At 42.9% G+C, this 20,682-nt stretch overlaps 1 protein-coding gene across 9 annotated transcripts in view; it reads right to left on the reverse strand.

Annotated features, from left to right (window-relative positions):
- The window catches only part of meis2a (Meis homeobox 2a), a 76,218-nt gene that overhangs the window by 44,555 nt on the left and 10,981 nt on the right, over positions 1 to 20,682 (reverse strand). For all 9 annotated transcript variants that reach the window (XM_041971690.1, XM_041971691.1, XM_041971692.1 and 6 more), the window contains exon 7: positions 19,079 to 19,193. In XM_041971690.1, the coding sequence (XP_041827624.1) occupies positions 19,079 to 19,193 (115 nt within the window). The remainder of the gene's footprint in view (positions 1 to 19,078; positions 19,194 to 20,682) is intronic.

Genomic DNA, 20,682 nt, shown 5'->3' on the forward strand with positions numbered 1-20,682 from the left:
TTGATTACTTTAATGTTATGGTTGGACTCTAAAACACTGTGTTCTTCATTCCATGACTACAGTAGGAAGAATCGGAGACCAAAAATGGTCAAGGAGCCTTCAAGTACAGTACAGACTAGGACTCATGTCATTAATTCAATTAAATTTCCATGCTTGACATAGCATAGAGCATTTTTCCCATCCTTTGAAGAGAGCCAAAGGGGACAGAATGGAGTTATGCAGATATGTACAGTAATACACATTCATGAATTCATGACATCCAATTGAGGTGCATGAGCATTGATATGTGATTTGGGGAGGTTCATTGTTGCACTTCGATGCACATAATGAACTCGTCGTCTGCTTCTCTCACCCTCCCCAAACCTAAACAACCCCCCCACCCCCCCATTCCGTTACAAGATTAGCATGACAGGCCAGCGGCAGCTTTGCTTGCATTAATGTCCATCAGCGTTTGATTTCGTGAGGAAAACATGAACATACGCCGGCACGATTTCTCCTTCAAATCGAAGTTTCCATCTTTGTCCCTTGCTTTTTTCTTGTTCATCTTCCCCAGCATTAATTGTGCATTAGCTAAAATGATTTACTTTTAACAGTCATGGTTATTTTTTCTTGCCTCCGGGCACAAATGCCTTGAAAGCCTTCCTTGAGGGCATCTAAATTATGTATCTGAAAAACTCCTCCACTAAGGAAGAAAAGGACCCTGACATTCTCCAAATTCAGACGCACATGTCTTCCTGTTTTTGGGGAGGCATCAATCACAACCACCTATACAAGCCTTAATCTCGCATAAATATTTGAACTAATAACATTAAAAAGGAGGAAAGAAAAAGGATCCGACTGGTGGCGTAATCAAATGCAAAATAAATGAAGAATACATGGCCAGCAGGGGCCCTGCACTTCTAATTCTTTCCTCTTTCTTTTCGTTTTTTCTTCCCCCTGTTTTCCCTCCTTTTCCTCCCTGTCTCTTTTCTGTCTGTGCAGTGTTTTCCTTCCACATCATTAGTGCAGAGCCACACGAAAGAGGAAAACAGAGAAGTGCCGACTTTGCGCTCCCTGTGTGAAGTTAAAGAAGCACAGCCCTCCTGAAGGACATATGGGAATGGGGACACAGACAAGGGGTGTTGTAATTGTAGAATGGGCATTCATTAGTGGCAAATGCCATAAATCCCAGGCTAAGTACGAATCCTTGTTCAGGAAAGCCTAAAACAATAAACTTTGGTCTGGCCATAGCTCTACCCTGACTGTGAGGGGCTTCCTGAGAAATGCGACCCAGACGGAAGCTGAGTCTAACTCCCCCAGTTTGTTTCCAAACTTCAATAAAAACACAACTAGTGAGCTGTGAATTTTAACCACCTCCCCCTTTGTTTCTTTGCTTTTGAGGCTCACTGAATAATGTTGATACACAGTTTGGTGTTTGTTTGTATGCCGCTAGGTTTTGTGTTGATTTCCGAGCTTGTTTCCAAATCCCTTTCCTGCTGTGAGCAGTCAGGCTCATCCAATAGAACCACACAGTGGCCAAAAGGCTGGCAGATTAATTTTATTGACGTTTCCATTTTCACTGCAATGCGATAGCCTTCCCCCTGGCCAGGGCCAGTGTGACCCGTGCGTATTTACAGACTGACCTGTCACTTCATTACCCAGCATGCTTGCTGCCTCCTACTTCAGCCCGCAAGGATGAAACCAGACTCCGCTGCCTTTCAGATCCTCTCTAGCTTACATACACATGGATACTGGTGTGTGTCCACAGATTAGACATGCAGCGTTCAAGCATTAATTCTGTGTAGAGTTTTTATAGTCGTTTTTTCAATCTCTATTTACAAGCAGATGTACATGTTTTCTGACAGGAGAATGGAGAGAAACTGTGTGCACACAATATGGAAAGAAAGAAAGAAAGAAAGAAAGAAAGAAAGAAAGAAAGAAAGAAAGAAAGGAAGAAAGAAAGAAAGAAAGAAAGAAAGAAAGAAAGAAAGAAAGAGAAGCAAGATGAAGCAGGAGCAATGAAGAATGAGTAGAAATAGAATAAAGAAGATCCAACTTGCTCAACCTCATTACATCTAAAGGAGAGCTGGTGCTTTGCATCCACCCCCACTCCTTTCTTATGAGCGAGAGAAGGAACGCTGCAGGGCAAATTGTCCCAAACGCTAATGGCTTCTGACTGTTCCCTGGCAACTCTGCCATTCTAACCTGCGCGGATGTGCACTCTGAAAAAAAAATTGGGTAAGGAAAAAAAAAAAGTGCTGGGCAGAGCAGAGGGAAGCGTCCCATCATCTGCCCATGTGACACAGATGGGGGTTGGCTATTAGGAGGCAGTCGAAAGGCCTAGGGGAGCTGAGGTGCTGGAGTGTAGCCCCAGGCACTTTTGGAAAAGCAGCGCCCTTGGAGACAGAAAAAAAAGACACCCCCCCACCCCACCTACACCCCCACAACCCACTCTCCCCTCTCTTTCTATTTTCCCTCAACCTTTATCCCCTTTGCCTTCTTGCTCCCTCTATCAAGATCTTGACTTAAAGTGCTTGCAATGAAAGTTTCTGTGCATATTTTCATATCCACGGAAGCCTAGACAGTGTAATCAGGCAAGATGGAAGACAATGACCGGACGCAATGAGGGTAAGAGAGAGTGAATGAGCACACAGGCAAACAAACAAGCATGAGTCCAAGAGCACATTACGCTCACATACATTCCCTCTCTCATCACCAGTGGGTGGTTATTAAAAATGCATTCAGATATATCTCCTTGTGAGTAAATTGGTCTCAGGGCTGAGCTCATTATCAGGCTGGGAAAGGACTGTAAACACATTGCAACTCTGCTTATCTAATGTTGGCACATTCAGGGTCGCTTCAGGAGTCCTTATACAAAAAAATTGTGTTCATACAAAATGTGATACAGTTTCTGCTGAGAGTAGAGGGAGTTCTAATGACACCAGAGCCCATGCGTCATGTCTAGGAGGTACCCTATCCCTGGGGGAGCCACTGTGGTCTAGCCAGTCCTGGAAGTATTATAGATATGACCACAGCTAACACATATTACAGCTATCAGTACACCAAAAGTGCCCTTCCTATGCTGCTCTGCCATTTGCCTGTATTCATACATGAATAACTGCAAACCACATTCAAACCTAGCTATGGTTAGTTGTGAAATAACACTCCAGATTAGTCTGTATAACTTTAATATATTTAGTGAAAAGACTGTGGACAAGCTTTAGATATTGTGTGTGTCTCACTCTAAAAGCTGTGCAGTAATTTTGCACTGGGAGGCCCCATCGTTTGTTTCAGGGTAATGAAGCAAGAGTGTGGAAGCAGTGGCTTATGGAAGCTATGGTTAAAGTGACTAATTACAACAGACCCCCCACGCCCCCTGTCAGCCCAAACTAGTCAGGCATGTTCACCCAAGCTCACCCAAATAAGCAGAGGAGAAAAACTCACGGGTAGAGTTAAAGTGAAAGAGAAGTAGATCGAGAACAGAAGCTAAAAGGTTTGTTGTTGCAGGAGCTTCTTTGGATTCTCTACCTAAGCATGCCATTCTGACCGGGCCCTCCACCTCTCCCTCCAACACCCTCTTATTACACCACCTCTATCCCTGCAGGCTTGGCTGCAGAGAATGAGGAGAAAAGAAGAAGGGGGATTTAGAGCCTCCCTTTTCCCTCTTTTTCTCCTCAACTTTTCAGCCAACATAAGCGCCGTTTAGCACATTCAGTCTCCCAAATGGCAGCAAATGAGTGAAGCAGTGGGGGCTCCTCTTTTGTCCGTCTGGTTACCCCTTTTATTTACTCTGGATTTACGAAGGGGTCTTTGCCGGCTCTGGGACCACATGCTTTTGACACACACACAATCTCTCTCACATACGCACATGCACAAACGTGTAGAGGCTCTATTCACACTGGTGGAACAGCTAGCCCTCTGTTGCTCTGTGCTGACTGGGGATTACAGATCTTCTTGCTATAACCACATGCTAGCAATATGCTTCACACTCATGTAACATAGACAAGTGCCAACAAATAGAACATAATCCCTTTAATGATAAAACACATACTTGACCATCCATCTATAACTATAAGTAAGCCATGAGTGTGATGTTGGTGTCTTTGTCTGAACACACCATATGGTTTACTGCACTCAATCAGATGCATACAGTAGATGAGGGCTCTAAACAGAACAGTTTTAGTGCGGCTGCACCACTGCAGCCAGTGTTTTACGCTGATTATTTCCTGATCTGTGCTTAAACAAGCAGCAGCCCCTTGCACTGGACCATAAAACAACAGCTTAGTAAACAGCAAGCATGCTGACAAATTGGTGGCGCTCAGGCCGGAGTCATTAACAGCCTTAAAACCTGTCAGAGCAATTACAACAAACCCTCTCCTTCAGCAAGTCTCCCTGCCAAATTCAGATGTCACTACCCGCCTCCTGTCTACTACCCCCTTTACCACCAGGACACTGGCTAAAGATGAACAAGAGTATGCAATCATGTTTCTTCCCTCAGCTACAACAACCATGACACTCCTGTGAAATATAAACAAATCTTCATCCTCAACACAGCTGTATGTGAATCCTGCAGGCTACAACTGAGTGGTTTCTTTTGCATGAGAAATAATGTGTAGTTGTCATTCCACAAAAATACATCATTAAGTGTTCCCTTAAATGAAGTGGAATAAGAGCTTTTAAGTAGATGTTTTTTTGTATGCGCAAGGAAGCGAGGCAGTCAGGCAGCAAGTAGGCATGGAGGGAAGGAAGGAGGGAGGTGTGGAAAGGGTGCAGCAGTTGCTCAACAACTCTTGTACCTCTTCTCCTCCCTCCCTTCTCCGCCCCTTCTCTAAGCCCCCTAACCCTGCCATCAGGCAGATATCTCTCTGTCATCCCTGGAATGCTGGAGATAACTATCGCCTCTCCACCGATACAAGGCCTCTCATAGGCACAGCGCTGACCCTACTGTGCACATCCCTACCATAGAGGGCGAGGTCGAAGTAGAGGGAACAGAGACAGAAACATAGGGGAGGGGGGATAGAGTGCAGGGTTGGAAGTAAAACATGTTTTTAACAGCCAGTTAGACCATTTTACCTTATAACCCAAAATATGGGCTGGAGCAAAGCCACCCTTCTCTTTCAGCTTCACCCCAAGGGCCAAAGAAGAGTGGATCCAGAAACAAGAGGGAGGAATGAAGGAGAGTTGTATGACTGAAGTCTGTTTTATTGGTGTTGTTGTTTTGAATTTTTTTTACGAGTCACTGCTTCCACCTTTGTTGATCTTTTCATAAAATTATGATCTGCTAAGATCAGTATAGTACCAGTCAGAAGTTAGGACACATTTTCCCATTAGATTAAATGGAAAAGTGTGTCCAAACTTTTGATTGGTACTGTATGTACTTAAAAATATGATGAAGTGCAGTTTTTACACACATGTAGATTACATATAAAACAATGCATGTCAGCTGCAAAAAGGCTCTGCCAGCTAAAGCAGGCTTTATTTGGGGCGCAAAAGAAATCCAAAGAAGAGATGGAATGAAGATGTATAAAAGAAAGGAGGCAGGCTGTTGCAGATGTCAGGACCCAATTTGCATGAATGGCAAAGGGCTAAATTGCAGGGGATGGGGGAGCTACCCTCCACCCCCTCACACCGCTTTTTTGGGGGTGAACTAAAAGGGAGTTGTGATGCCCATGACTGCCCCTCACTCAGCAGACAGGGATCAGTGGCTAATGAAGGGCTTTGGGTCTCCACCAGACATTTCACACTCTCTGCCTCCCTGACAACTCCACCCTGCTCCCCCGGCCCTCTAAACACTGCAGTAGAAGCTGCTGCTGCTCCTCCCTTACATTCAGAATCGAATGAGGTTAATTGGTCTCACAGGTAGTCTCAGTTCATCACTTGTTTCTTCATAAACATATTTACAAACTTGTCAGTGTAAAAGTGCGAATCTTGTATCTACTAACACTTCGTACTTTTTTCTCCTAATATGGCACAATGGAGCTATTCTTACTGGATAAAAGTGCATCGACACAACTCACTGTATAATTCATAATTGTTACGATAGAAAACAGAGCTGGATGTGAAGCATATCCAAATCCTAGGGTTTGATGCTGCATTAAATATTCAAGAGCAAGTATTTCCCTAAAGTAATTCAGTCTTTGCTGAATTGAAACAGGCATGATCATTAGTTAAAAAAAAGAAAAAGAAATAAAAGAAGCTGTTTCCGATCTTGTGCTGGCAAAAAATATCCAAAGTTGTCTTCCGTTGGATTGATAACATCATGAAAGCTGAAAATAAAGAAAAGATTCATGAGAAAAAGACAACAAAGGGATAGAATCATTATATATATCCTGTCATAGAGTGAACATAGAGCAGAAAGAGCAGTTGTAGGTTGAAAGTTTTATCTAGCTGTGGTTTCTTCATTCAGAGCAGCTTCCACTGTATGAGACAGTGTAAAATCACAGCATCAGGAGTGTCTCTGTCCTTAAATACAATCTAAAACCAACCAAACAAACAAACAAACTTGTTTAATACGTAAAAAGGTTGAAAACTTGGATTTTTACAGACACCTGATGTACAGTGGCATCAGAGCCAAGTTTAACAGTTATGGAGTTGCTCCGCATAGAGCTGGAAGGTTAAAAGAGTAAATGAATTAAAAGGTTTATAAATCAACAAGTCAACCATCAGATTGTAGCCTCCGCTCAGCAGCCCAGCAGCCCTCTCATCAGCCAAATGCCATGAAGGGTTTTTTTTTTTTTTTTTTTTCCTCTCCACTCTCTTTTTTTTTCCACACAAATGTCCTGGAGGCAGGGAACAAAGCGAGCAGAACTGATTACTGCACTGTTGCTCCGCTCCGCCAGTCTAAACTCTGTTTGGCTTCCTAATGAGCTCACTAAAAACCCAATTCATCACCCATAACCCCTTCTCAACCTGCCTTGAAATCCCCCATTATGGGAAGTCAAGGACAGTCCGTTTACAGGCTTTGGGCTGGGGTCAAGGGCTCTGAGAGGTGGATGGCATTGGCCGTGACAACACTGCAACCATGGTTATTTTGTCACGGATGCTTCCAGCATGGCTTGTCTGCCCCCCCCCCCCCCCCCCCCCCCCAGTACAGCTCACCAGAAATACTATATTTTACTCCAACTTTTTCTTCCTTCATTGTTACACTCTTAAAAAGAAAAACAACTCTTTACACCTAAGCATGGAAGGTTGTTTTATGAGCATTAAACAGGCCTCCTCTCCGACTCTTACACTCCCCTATTTTGCAAAACCAGCAGTATCCCAGTCTAAGCAAAGGAATGTCCAGCTTGATGGCTGCAGCAGCAGGAATGTCCCGTTCTACTCAGCTTTCGCACCAGAGATTTCAAATGTAATACTCTTGCGTCCCATCCCTGCAAAGACAGGAATTTGGTGGGAATGAAGTTGAAGGAGGAGGGGGGTGTGTGAGTGTGTGTGGGGGGCGGGGGGGGGGGGATGGGGGGTTGAAAATAGTGTAATACAATTGGTCTGTTAAAAAAATGGGGGCAAGGGGAAGTGAAGAGTAGACTGAACACTGCAGGTGTATGATAATCAGGTGAGAAGGTGGGAAATGAGATTAAAAAAAAGAGTGCATTGGTTAGAGGGAGGCGTCAGAAACAGAGAGGGGAGGAGGAGGAGGACAGCGAGGGTTGGTGTAAACTCCCCCAGTTCCTCATTACATGGAGTTGAAATGATCCTCCTGACACCTGGGCTGTAACCAAGAGATTACAGAATTGATGAATCCTTGGTTTAAAATGCAGCTGTTTTATTCTGCTTTAGTAATTAATTCTTTTTCCGATAATGTATTGATTAAGCGTAGCCCCTGATAAAGTTCAAACTGAGAGAGATCCCTTTAGGGCTTTGGGTTGGCCTCTTCTAGAGACTCAAAGGAAACTTCCTCCCTTCACCTACATCTATCTCTCTCTGTCAGTGCAGTTTACCCTCATAAATTAGTCAGATCTGTTAGGAGTGAGAATCTTGCTTGGTTGATGGCTGCTTTATCTGCTGGCTTGCTGATATATTCTCTGTTTTCTTTTTTTTTTTTCAAACAATCACACCACAAAAATGTAGATGGCCTTTTTGACTAGTTCTTTCTCACTAAGATATATATACTCATGGATACAGCGATTTCACCTAACCACTGACTTCTTTGCTCCCTTCCCCTCCTCCCACATTCTTATTCTCACCCAAGCAGAGAATCATGGCATACAGACTGGGTGTCTTGTTTTGTAAAACTACTCTTTAATTCTTTTTATCACAGCATTTTTCCATACAGCTATGAATAAGAGTCTGATCAACAGAGGGTAGAGTGGATCTCTCTGGGGAGCCAACTAGCAGAGAAATCAGATACAGCTTTACAAGAGAGTCAGCCGATCATGTCTTGTCAAGACCCCTCACCTACGGGCTCCTTTACAAGTCAATAACCAGGGACCAGTGTCCTCCATTGGGCCTTGGCACACATTTACTTCTTCTTATAGAAAGCAGAGGCAGGGGGGAACCAAGAGTTTTGGATTCTGGGTTCAATACTTAAAACTATTATTTTGTATGGAATTATGAATAAATGCTTAGCTTTCTGATATAAAAATAAACCTTTGTGGAGATATATTTTCACCATACTAACAGTGGTACACTACATTTATTTCCAATATAAAGCATGGACTCTTTCGAAATTCACCTAATACACAGTGACAAATAACTGGAAACCCAATGAAGGCTGAAGAGTCAGTTAAAAGCCTTCTTCAATATTAAAAACTAATGAAAGAGTGAATGAATTATGAAGGAAGAGGGGAAAAATATAATTAGAAGGTGGAAGTAGTGCTTAATACATTTACTCGAGACTATTTCCTTTCGTTAATGGGACCGCAGCAAGCAGAGACATGGTTTTGACAAGGCCAGTATTGACTGTCCGCCTTGCTTCTTAAGGCAAATCCAGCAGGTCATTTCATTAAGGCCCAATTCCGTGGCACTAATTTTGATTTTAGGGGCTTGACAGCTGTTGGCATGTGGAAATTGCGGTAGCAGGATCAGTGGGTGAAGAGCCTATTACAGCAGTAAAAAAATACTAATTGCAAAGCCTTGCTTCAGATTACTGTCACTCTGTCTTGCTGACCCACGAAAAGTCGTATTTCATTGTGTTCACAGACCTTTCCTTTTCATTAACTCTATCAGAAAAGGGAGGCTCCCTTAAAATAAATCATAGTGTTTATTTCAATGATGTACAAACCCAATAAAGGTCAGGAAATACGTGAATATTCTTATATGTAATGCTAGTAGTGTAAATCTATCACGCTATGTTTTCTTTTTTTAATAATTGTTCTAATTTATTCTATAATAGGTCATTACTCGTAGCTTCGTCCTGAAGGACACTACGGATCCTGGCAACTTAATGCAAATTTTTGTTTGTTTTAGTTTTTTATAGACATTACCAATTTTAAGACATTACTCCTCCTTCATATAAAATCTGGTCTGGCAGTGAGATGGACCTGACTCACAGTATTAGCTCTTAATCATCCTGCCTTGCAAGTTAATATGCAGCATTAAATTTCCAGAAGGAAGAAAAAAAGCTCTTCTTCTGATGCTATTAATTAGCAGCGCTCTATAGCTCTCAGCTTTTTGAAGCTCTCCATCTCCTTTTGTTTCACCCAATTTTTTTTTTTTTTTTTTTCCATACGGCCTTTGCTATTGACTTTTCAATTTTCCCCTCACATCCACCCCCTGCACTAGCGTTTGCACCAGTACTTCTACCAGGGTACCCAGCTCAACAATACCCCCAAGCCCACTCTCTGAGACGCTGGCTGGGGAGTCCTGAGAGCTGGGCCAGCCCTACAGCTCCCACCAGCCCACCACTCACTCCCCACGAGACCAAAAATCAAAGGGAGAGGCCCTTAAAATCTAACCATGGGTATAATGAGGGTGCTCCAAAGAACAATAAGCATATACACCAAAGGAGAGTAGGAGTACAAAAGAAAGAGAAAGAAAACTATAGGAATGTTGGCCTGAAAGTGTTCTTGAGAGGGGAACAACAGAGTGGATGAGGAAAGAAATATATATACAGTGCTGTGGGAGAGAGGGCAAAGGGCCACAGCCAGTGGTGATGGTAGCCAGGGCCACGCATCTATCCAACCACATATCTGAACCCAAAACAACAAGGGGGTCTGCCGCATGCCTCTGGAGCCAAAGGGAGCCAAAGGGAGCACGACTAATTTCTGCACAACAATGGGCCTGGATGAGCGCCCACACAATGGCAGGTGCTTTGAATAGCAGCAGGGTCCTTGCAGTAGGGATCTTCTCCTCTCTCACTCTGAGGGCTTGGGCTCTGGCTTGTGTAACCTTTCATTTTCAACCAGGCTTCCTTTTGACTCATAAAGGATGAAAATGATCTCATGGGGGGGCCAAAGGAGTAAGAGACAGTCAAGCCTGTGAGGTATAATTCAGCCCAAGTCTGTCTATGTTTTCGGTTACATATCACATTTTTATTGTCTCCACTTTCTTCCCCCTCTCTCTTTTTCACTTCTTTTTTTATCATTTTCCATCTTTTCAAATAATTTCTTATTTGTTTGTCTGCCTAATGTAAAGCCTATTTTTTTTCTTTCCATTTCTCATTTCATTGGCTGCCTGTTATATTGTTGTGTTTCTTCACCATTTGTGTTTGTTGTGCTGCTACTGGGCTGTCCTGTAGGCCATGATGCAGTGGAAAAGGCAGTTTTCCCCCCACCTTAAGAGCATTCTTTCCGGGGTCACAAGGTCAGGCTTCACAGATGTCTCCTGCAGACACTCAGTTGTCTAAGGACTGCATCCCTGGGAGTAAGTATTTGTACTAAACAATGCAGCTATCTCTCTCACTTTGAAAAATGTAAAATGTTTTGTTTTTCTGCTATTTTCTTTCTTGCGTTTTCCTACCTTTTTGTTTTCATTGTTTTATTTTTCAATTAAGCAGCACAGTGAGTGCAGTTTTTCCAAGGTGGAGGTTTTTGTGTTGAGATAATGAAAGAAAGCGCTGGTTATCACAAGATAGTGGTGTTTTCTGGCTGCTTTCATTCCTTTGAAAACTCCCCGTCTCCATAAGTTTCCTCCAATTGTTCAAATGGGGCCTTAGTCATCCTTGCCCAATGGCGGAGGGAAAGATACTTTAAAAGGTCTTTCTCTTTCTCATTATGTGTTGCCAGGATAAAAACATGTAGTAACTGTCCTGAAATCCACTCTAAGAGACAGTTACAAAAACCCTTGAGTAAGCAAGGTCGAAGCCAAACAAAGAGCGAACCTAAATTAACAGAAAGGCAATATTTGAACTGGAGTATCTCCGTGTAGCCTCAATTTCAACAAAAATTGTAGAGAACAGAATCCCTGAGCCAAACAGCTTTCAATAAAGGGTAATCGGCTTTTGCTCCGTTAGAAGGCGGAGCGTAACACTGGTAACAGAGAAGAGATTGCACTATTTAACATGCAACTTTTGCCTCAGAACATGGAAAAGTGTGTAATTGGAACAACATTTTAAAAATCCAGGCACTGAATATCTTACTCCTTTTCATCTCGCTTTTCCTTGTTCCTTTTTCGCTTTCTTCGTTTGATATGGTGCTCTTGCTTCCCCCTCCAAACATCTTCTCTGTATTCTGCAAATTGATAACCCTCTAAATGAATTATGGTAAATGCATAATGAAGGTTTTCTCAGCTTCAGCCCTGCAGCCAGCCAGGATGGAGCATCTCGTTTGGCATGTTTGATTCGTTTTGTTGCACATTTAGCCCCAGTGTTCCTTCAGAGTGTTCACTGCTTGGGGGATGTAAATAAGAAATTATCCTTGCTGACTAACATGGCTAATACCTCCTCTGGGGTAATCAAAAATTATTAGTCGCTTGCTTCCAATAAACATTAGGGCTCATGGCGCTAACCACTGTCTAATCACTCACCTTTGCCTGCACCCCAAGAGCCATAAAATGGGTGAACAAAAGTGATCAGGTGTGGAAAAAGCATCCTGGCTACATAGAAACTGAGACCGTGGGACTTCTATTATGCCTAAAAAAGCAGCCCTTGGCTTTAAGAGTCATTAAAGCATGTACTAGAGTGGGAATCAGACTAGAAAATGAGCTTATCTTGCATAATGCCCTCAAAAGCTTTGCATAAACGTGAAAAATGAGCGCGTGAAAATCGGCAGCAGAGAGGAAGAACCTGGATTGTAACACACTTCCTTTATCATCCTCCCACTCTCTTGGATGGTGGCAACATGTTAAAGCACTACCTGTAGGGTACAGCTGTTTTGCTCGGTTCCAAATATGCTTGAGTGTGTAAACCCTGGTTTACACAAGAGAAAACCACACAGCAAGTGAACAAGCTGTAGCTAGCCTCACTAAGCCAGTCTACTCAACTGCGTGCTGTTTTTTGGAGGGACCTTCACTGTGATGTGGGTTTCGGACATTAGGGGGAGGAGAATTGGGAGGGTGGGGGTGGTGGAAGAGATTAAAGAGCCAAGGGAGGCACAAGAAAGAAAGGAGAGTAAAAGAGCACAAGGCCCATTGGTCAAACACAAAGGGGAAGAGAAGGAAAGGACATTTGAAGTCAGGGTTGCACTCCAAATAAGCACACCTTAAACGGCCCTATGTAAGCTGGCAATCAGGGTTTTTGGAGTTTCCCTGCAGGTGTGCCTTTGACAGACTTGGCCTCCATAACCTCTCTGGGATCAAGAAAGGGGTCCGGGGTTGAACACAGAAACCAGTGGCATCTTGCTGTCTGTGCCTTTCATTCAGTGTCTACTGCATACACACACATGCTTATATTCTCTATAAACACACACACCAAGACACTGCCAGACAAGAGGAAAACAAATCTGGTGAAGGCTAGAGCAATTGGATTATCACCTCTTAAGGGTGACTTCTTGGCTGACCCCCTTCAGGCTAGCCTGCTGAAACAAGACAAAAAATTCCCAGGGAAAACTCTCTCCCTTTAAAGAACTGAAGCACTGTCATCCTTGTGAAAATGCAATGATGGCAGCATTAATGGACGTGGAAATGCCCTTTGGGGCAAGTGCTCAAATCCCTTTTAGCCATATTACATCAGACCTCTGTGCACTCATCATCACCACATGCACTGGTGTAATCAGCAATGGAACATGGGTGTGTAAACCCACTTTATAATGAACTGATACAACAGCAATACGCTGTGTCCTTGTTTTTGGCCAAAGCCTGTGGGTGAAAGAAATAAAAAGTCCCCCCCTCCCTTTACTATAGTTCAGCCCTGATTGCATCCCTGCAACGCCGTTTCCTCTCACTCAAAGTGAGATAAGCTGGTCTTCATCTACTTCTCAGAGGAAGACAGAAAGAGAAAAAAAGAGAGCAAAAAAAAGTTTCCCCAAGCTTCCCCTTAATGGCACACAACAGGCATTCTCCTCAACTGCTGTCAGAATAATCTGGGTAATTTTTTTTCCCTGTGTTCTATAAACATTAGTTTGCACATTAGGCTGACCCAGTAAATGTGCCTGTCCTGCTGTGTAGGACTTCCACTCCTAGCCAAGCTAAGCCAGGCTAGCCAGGTCATGCAAAGGGTTTCTTCATGATTATGGACTAGTTGGACAAGGACTCCTCTAGCACTGAGACAATGAGAAAATGACAGAAGACAATATGATAAAGAAGTGGGAGAGCTTAAGTTGCTGTGGGAATGGAAGGGCAAGGGGTAATGGTCATGGTCATGTTGTGGGAAGGCTTTACTCCAGTCAACTTTATACAGAACCTCTTTTTTCATTGTTTTCCAGCTGTAGCACAGACAGAAGAAAGAAGGAGGCTGAAAAAAGGAAGAGAGAACATGGGAGAGGAAGGAAAGAGGGAGCTAAGGGAGCTGATCATTCTCTTTAATCACATTTTGGATGAGGGCCAGGTAGTCTGTAGCACTGAGGGCGAGACAGATGAGAGAGGAGAGGAGCATGAGGGAAACGGTAAGAGAGGGAGGGAGGGAGGGAAAAAGAGAAGAAAGTGAGAGATGGAAGAACAAATGGAAAAAGAGGGAGAGTGGGGATGGGAAAAGGACTTATGATGAGACAGAAAAAGAAGGATGAGCTGGAGAGCAGAGCCCCTTGAAACAGCTTGAAGTGTAGCCGTGCTTAAGCTAGTGTGCCTATAAACCCACACACACCAAGTTTGTGTGTGTGTGTGTGTGTGTGTGTGTGTGTGTGTGTGTGTGTGTGTGTGTGTGTGTGTGTGTGTGTGTGTGTGTGTGCAAACAAGAGTGACAGCAGTTCCTGTAAATGCCTGCAAATGCTGAATCTAGCAAGAATCTGGTGTTAGAGCAGAGGCAGAGATCCATTTTAAAACTATGTGCATTAACTATACTTTTCCCCATAGATTAAGCACTCCACATGAATAATTTAGCCTCTTTTATGCTAATGGGATCATGAAAGTATCCCCTCCACACTTTGTTTTCTGCCCCTCCACAGCTACTCCTCTCAGCTTTCAACAATAGCCCTGCCCCTTCCCAACAAACCATCAGACAGACATACGGCACTGTTTCTTCAGCAGATACCTAACATGAGACCAACATGTAGTGACAAGGCTAAATTTGCACACAGTGGCATATCCCAAAACATTATGGCACTGTTATCTTTAGTAAGCTAGTCTATCTTCAGGTTGTTTTCTTTGAAGTGCTGTTCTACTTGCTGCTACTGAGTAATATATGGCAAGTTATAAGTTGAATGCACCGCATGGTGCACTTGGTTTAATGTTTATGTGATATCTGTTGCTGTTGAGCTAGTTTTGTAAATGGCTACAGAGGCAGACTATAGTGATTGTTTCAATGTGGTGCTTTGTGTTGTCTTTTAGGAGGGAAGTGGATGTATCCTGTGTGTTTATGTGTTTTTTTGGACCTTTTTTGTTCAACTTCTCCCATCACCAACTAACACACTCTTGTGCACACATGTACAGCACATACACACCCTTGTTGCTTCAGCATTGTGTTGTGGTGAGGTGGGGGCACAGTGTAAAGATTATCAGTGCTCCAACAGCTGGGAGTAAGGGCCATGAAACAGCAGGGCTTGGGTCTGCTTTATTGTTTATCTGTTGTTTATGGGCTAGCGTTCAGCTTTAATTACTACACTAAATTAAACTCTAACAGGCACTTAGAGGGAACCAGCTAACACATGCACATGTGTGCCCATACACACACAAACTATATATTTTATATACACAGACACACCTCACCAATCACTCTAGAGCTGTAGTATGTTCTACTAAAATGCAACAAGGCTTCCATCTTGTGTTTAGCAGAGATTGTGGTGTTATTTCTGTTGTGGTTACATGTTTGCTTTTGGGGTTTTTTCTGGCTCTCCCAACATTTTTGGGACATTTTAAGTATCCAGCAAAGCTGTTAAAATACAAAAGCAAAGCCAAAGGTCCTGAAAATGCAGACTTCAACTAGCCTCTTTCATGCTTGGACACCAGGAGTCGTGTCCCCACTAGGAATGACCCCTCTCTAGTGAGCTCAACCACAAAGACCTTGTTGAGCGGGGCCCCTAGCCAGGGCCAAGAGGGCTCACCACACTCCCCACACATACACACACACACGCAAATGTACCACAACACCATCAAGCGCAGCATGCTCCCTTGAAGCTGAACACTCAAGCTCTCTCTCTCTCTCTCTCTCCTCCCTCCCTTTCTCTCCATCTCCGCCTCTCAGTCTCTCTGGGGAGTCTGTCTATCCACAGAGCATGGGGATTGTTCAATTGCTGAGAAAATGTACAAAATGCTTTCTCCTCTCTTCTGTAGAGCCTTTTCCATCTACAGTAGAATCTGGGAATTGTACAGAAAGGCCCTTTGCTGAACACTCAAGATGTCATCATGGATTTGGGCTCCATGCATAGCTAATAATTACAAGTGTGGACTGGAGGGGAGGCAGTCACACACTCAGACTTACATACACACATACAGCAAGAGAGAGAAAAAAACACACTACCTACCATGCTAAATCGGTATTGGGGATTTACAGTTTATGACTGAACGCATTCGACTTTACTGTGTTTGGTGTGTGCAAATGTGCAGAGTATTTCCTCACACTGCTCAATCACACTTTGAGTGCTAAGCATATTATGGACACCTGCTTGGAAACGAGTGCTATCTTAAGGCATGCACATTCATCAAGTTTAACTCCCTGCAACTGATGTCTCTGATGTTTCTAGATAAGATTGGATGAGCTCCAAAGGACTGTTAATCAAAATGATGTGCATGCAGAGACATTAAAGTTATTGTGTGTTACCTTCTGAACTATCTCCCGGCTGATATTTGTTTACCTAGCCAGAACTTAGGGAGTCACTCTCTAAAGTCAGTAAGAGAGAGGGCAGAATTGGCCCTAAATGTGATAATTCATTATTACTTTCTTTGGAAGGAAAAAAAAAGTAGTTTCTGATGGTTATAAGTCTTTTACTTCTTGGTTTACTTCTTGATGAGCATATTATCTGACAAAAAATAGTACATATTTGCACACTTGCTGAATCTCGTTTTAAGATCAGGCTCAAAACATTGCTACCTACAGAGTAAACAACAGAATAAATTCTTTAGTCCTCAATGCATACAGATTAAAAAAAGGTAAAGGGGGTAGTTAAAAAATTTAATCCCTTGTACATCCCATAAATTAACCAAAGGCAGAGTGAAATGCAAATAAAATAAAAAGAAATTTGAATCTGCTCATTGTAAAATATGTCTCGGCGTTTTGGGGGGAGGTGAACATGAGTCTTATATTCAGGGATGCCTCTGGATCGATGTTTGTGCTAAATATTTGTCAAGCCACAGGCACATAAAACACACTTTTCAAGATGGCACATGGTAAAAAAAAAAAGTTTGTTTTTTTCTTGCAAGCTGGAATGCAAAATCTTTCATTCCCTCCTCCTTCTTCACTTTCACACATCTATTCTGTCTTCCTCAACTGATCCACATTGTCACCCCTTTTAACAGGGGCCAAGCTGTTAAAGACCCCATTACTGAAGTGAAGCGCACATTTCACATTTTCTCAGTGGACTCGAGAGTGCAGACTACAAATTTTATGTTGAAATGTATCGAGATAGGAGGCGAGTTCATGCGTGGAGTGGAGTGGAGAAGGGGGAGAGGAGGGGAAGGCTCTGTCAGAATGGAAGGGCCAGATTCAGGAGTCAGCGAGCGCTTCAAGCGTTAACGTAATTGCAAGAATGTGAAAAATGAGGCGGCAGGGCTCCCGAGCAGAGCGAAAGGTCAGAGCATGCCTCACACAAAACAACTGGCTAGAGGACGGCCTCATTAGACCATTAAATCAGTTGCTCTTGGTTTGTTTCCTTTTTTCTCTCCTTCTCTGTCTTTGCTGTGCCTACTTTTTCACCTTATCTACTCTCTAACCTCTGTACTTAAATTACTCTTCCTTCACCCTCTTTAAATCTCTGCATCTGTTCTCATGCTGCTTATTTAGTTTTTATCAAGAAACATTCTGAGTTGCTGGATGTTGCATTTAGCGTGATACAGTGTGGGTCTACGTTGGCCCAGTGCATGGTGCTGTACCGTAACTGTCTTTGGCCAGTATTGATCTGCTGTTACTGGATACGGTGGGGAAAGGAGTCGATAAGTGCTCTGTGGATTACAGGTCACTTGTACTTATGTGTGTAAGATAATCAATAGGCAGTGCATTGCTTTCTCTTGTCCTCCCCACCGCCCACCTCCCTCTCATCTTTTGGCTGCTCTTCATCCCTCATGTATTAGCACTTGCAAGTAGTAATACAAAAACTCTTCTCGTACTTTATTTCATACTCCTCTGATTTTCTTTTTTTTTGTTCTTTTTTTTATTTATTTTGTTTTTCACTGTTAATGGCTTGTGTTTACCAAGGGTGTCCTTTGTGCTCTGTGTGACAGACCACTGTGACCTGCACTTATCTACCAATGCACTCTCAAGAAGAAAAGCAAAAGGAAGAGAATCCAGATCTATTGAGTGTCAAATTATTATTAACCAAGTCTCACCATATTACTTATGTTCAGTAACTTATTTAGTTATCATTGTCTTCCTCTTTCTAACTAGGTTGACAGCAGGCTGTGATCCAACTGTTTCTTACACAGCCAACCATAGAGGATTTTCTGTGGCCCTAATGTGGTCACTAATAGTTAAAAAGCTGCAACTGCTGTTTCTCTCTAGAGAGGAAGACATGGTTTAAACGCCTGCACGACAGAGGACACAGTTCATCGATACGTTTGATCACTTATTGGCAAAATGATGGTCTTGAACAGACACAACAGTTGTCCTCACACAGCGAGTTGGAAGAAGTGTGTACTTGAGCGGGTTTGTGTGTGTAGAAAGTGTGATGAAATTCCATGAAAAACTCTGGACATTGCCAGAGGGTGTATAGAGAAAGAGACACACAAAAAAAAACACTCTGCCGTCAATGGAAGGAGACCGTTAGTGCATTCAAAACAAGGCGAGGACAAGACAAAAGAAAAGAAGTCAGGTGCACATTGTAAGCAACATGCCAGAGTTTTTTTTTTTTTTACAATTTCATAACTGATACTGAGGCAACAATGTAAAGCAGATAGTTGTGGCTTAAACACACTATCTGTAATTAATTCTAATACATTTCTTTGTAGATGTGTTTTTACTGTTTGGCAGGCCAAGTGCAAGATAACACAAGACTGAACGAGACATGATTATGGGCTGTTGTGCAGGCAAAGTTTAAATGGTTTAAATTCAAGTGAGAACTGGCAGAAATATACTATTAATCACCAGCTTTTGTTCAGCTCTCTAAATAGCAATGTCTTGGAAAGTCTTTCACAAGGATGGTGTATTACAGGGTTGTTAGGCTAAGAGCTGCATGTGTTTGTGACTAAGTGTTACAGTGGATAAGCATGTTAATTTTTAGGTGTGATTGTGTTTACATGGATTCTAGTAAAAAAAAAAAAAAGGGAAAGGATAATCCAAAGTGCTAAGAGACTGCCTGTGACACATGTAAAGAGACATCCATCCACTATAGATTTCACATTAGACACAGTAAAGTGAAGTGTTGGAAACTCATTCCATGCATGAGGATTAATATGTCCTACATGGATATATGTATGTTTACATGTTTGTGCTTGAGTGCACAGTGACACCCATTTATGCTCGTGTGTGAGTGAGCATGCTCACCTTGTTCACTGCTGTTGTCGCCGCTCTGTGAAGCGTGTCCCCCGCTGGAGGGCCCCGGTGTGCCGGCTGAGTGTGTGGAGGTGGCGTCATCGTGGTCTCTCCAGGAAGCTGGGTTCTTTGGTTTAAAAAGGGAAAACGCAAGCATGGGATCCATCCATGCATCCAACCACATTCCCCAGCCCAGCCAGGAGCAGAAAGAGAAGAAGAGAAGCACAGAAGCACAGAAAGTCCATATGAGTGTGCTGGAAACATGAGACTGACATCTTTAAGTATCTACTGTGAGGTTCCTGGGCCTGTTTACATTCTCCTGGCAAGGCAAAGAGCCCTACTGCTTAGTTCTAAGCTAGTAGACAATCAAATAAGCTACTATAATCATACATGAATGGAAAGAAAATGATGCTCTAATGCAGCTGGCTATAAGTCAAAACACTATAATCAAAGTGTTTCATTAATGCATGAGAGAAAAACAGCACAGTTAATGTGGCAGTTGATTTTGAGAGCTGCAAGTAGAGCACTTGTGAGTAATCGTCTAAACACATATGGCAGAGCCCAGTGGTGTTCATTTATACCATAACCAATTGAGATTTCCGTGTCAAGTGAGAAATATAGAGGTAAAAAGTCCAAACACACCACAGCTGCCATTAATCATTACCACTGTCAGAAATGAAAATAAGATATGACAGTGATTCTCCTACTAATCTGCCAAAAATGTGTTCACGCCTACACTGACATACACACACACCCACAAAGATTTTCACTTATGCTCACATGCTAATGACATAATAAAGCAAAAAGTATAAACACACATATATGGACACTCACCTTTATATACACAAAGATATTCTAAAAAAAATGTGTTAAATCTTTACTGGCTAACTTCACAGACAAATAAACAAATTCATGGGTTTTAAGGCCACTTTTTTTCTTCTGTCCTTCCATCTGACTTTCCCCCCTCTTTTTCCTCCCTTTCCAGGGCATTCCCACTGCCCTATCAGTGCACATAGGGAAACAGGATTTTTTACTGTACAGGAAAGGCTTTATCAGTGCTGCACGAAGGCAGGCTAGAGGTGGAATTTCCTCTACCACTGAGGTAATAGAGAGGCAGACTGGTCACATCATTTACTACGGTTGTGCCCACAGACGAGCTCAATCAAATACACAGAGGTGATACTGCCTCATAGCTCATGCAACCCTAGCTAGTCTTTCCCAATTTAACATGTCACCTGAGCATGATGACAAAATGTTGGCAAATGTAAGGCCTAACGTTGTCTGGGGCCCGAGAGAAGCAGCCTCTTGAGCAGAGCCCAAGCCAAACAAACACAGGCCTTCACCAAGGCTTCCCACAAACCTCAACCCACTTCTCAGTTCCCGCTCTGTGTTTTTTCTTTCTCCCTCAAACACACATAAACACAAATACATTCATACAAAAGTAGAGGGGAAATGTTCCCAACACAGAATATTCCAAGAAAAAGACCATTTTTACCATTTTGTCCAATCTTAGTTCCTGATGAACTTCTTTTCCCTCATCCCCCACCACAGAGTAGTCCATCCGCCTGCCTGCCTGCCTGCTTGTCTGCATGCCTGCCTGCCTGCTCTGGTACCCC

Source organism: Melanotaenia boesemani, chromosome 20 (genome assembly GCF_017639745.1).
Source record: "Melanotaenia boesemani isolate fMelBoe1 chromosome 20, fMelBoe1.pri, whole genome shotgun sequence".
In the NCBI taxonomy this organism is placed as follows: Eukaryota; Metazoa; Chordata; class Actinopteri; order Atheriniformes; family Melanotaeniidae; genus Melanotaenia; species Melanotaenia boesemani.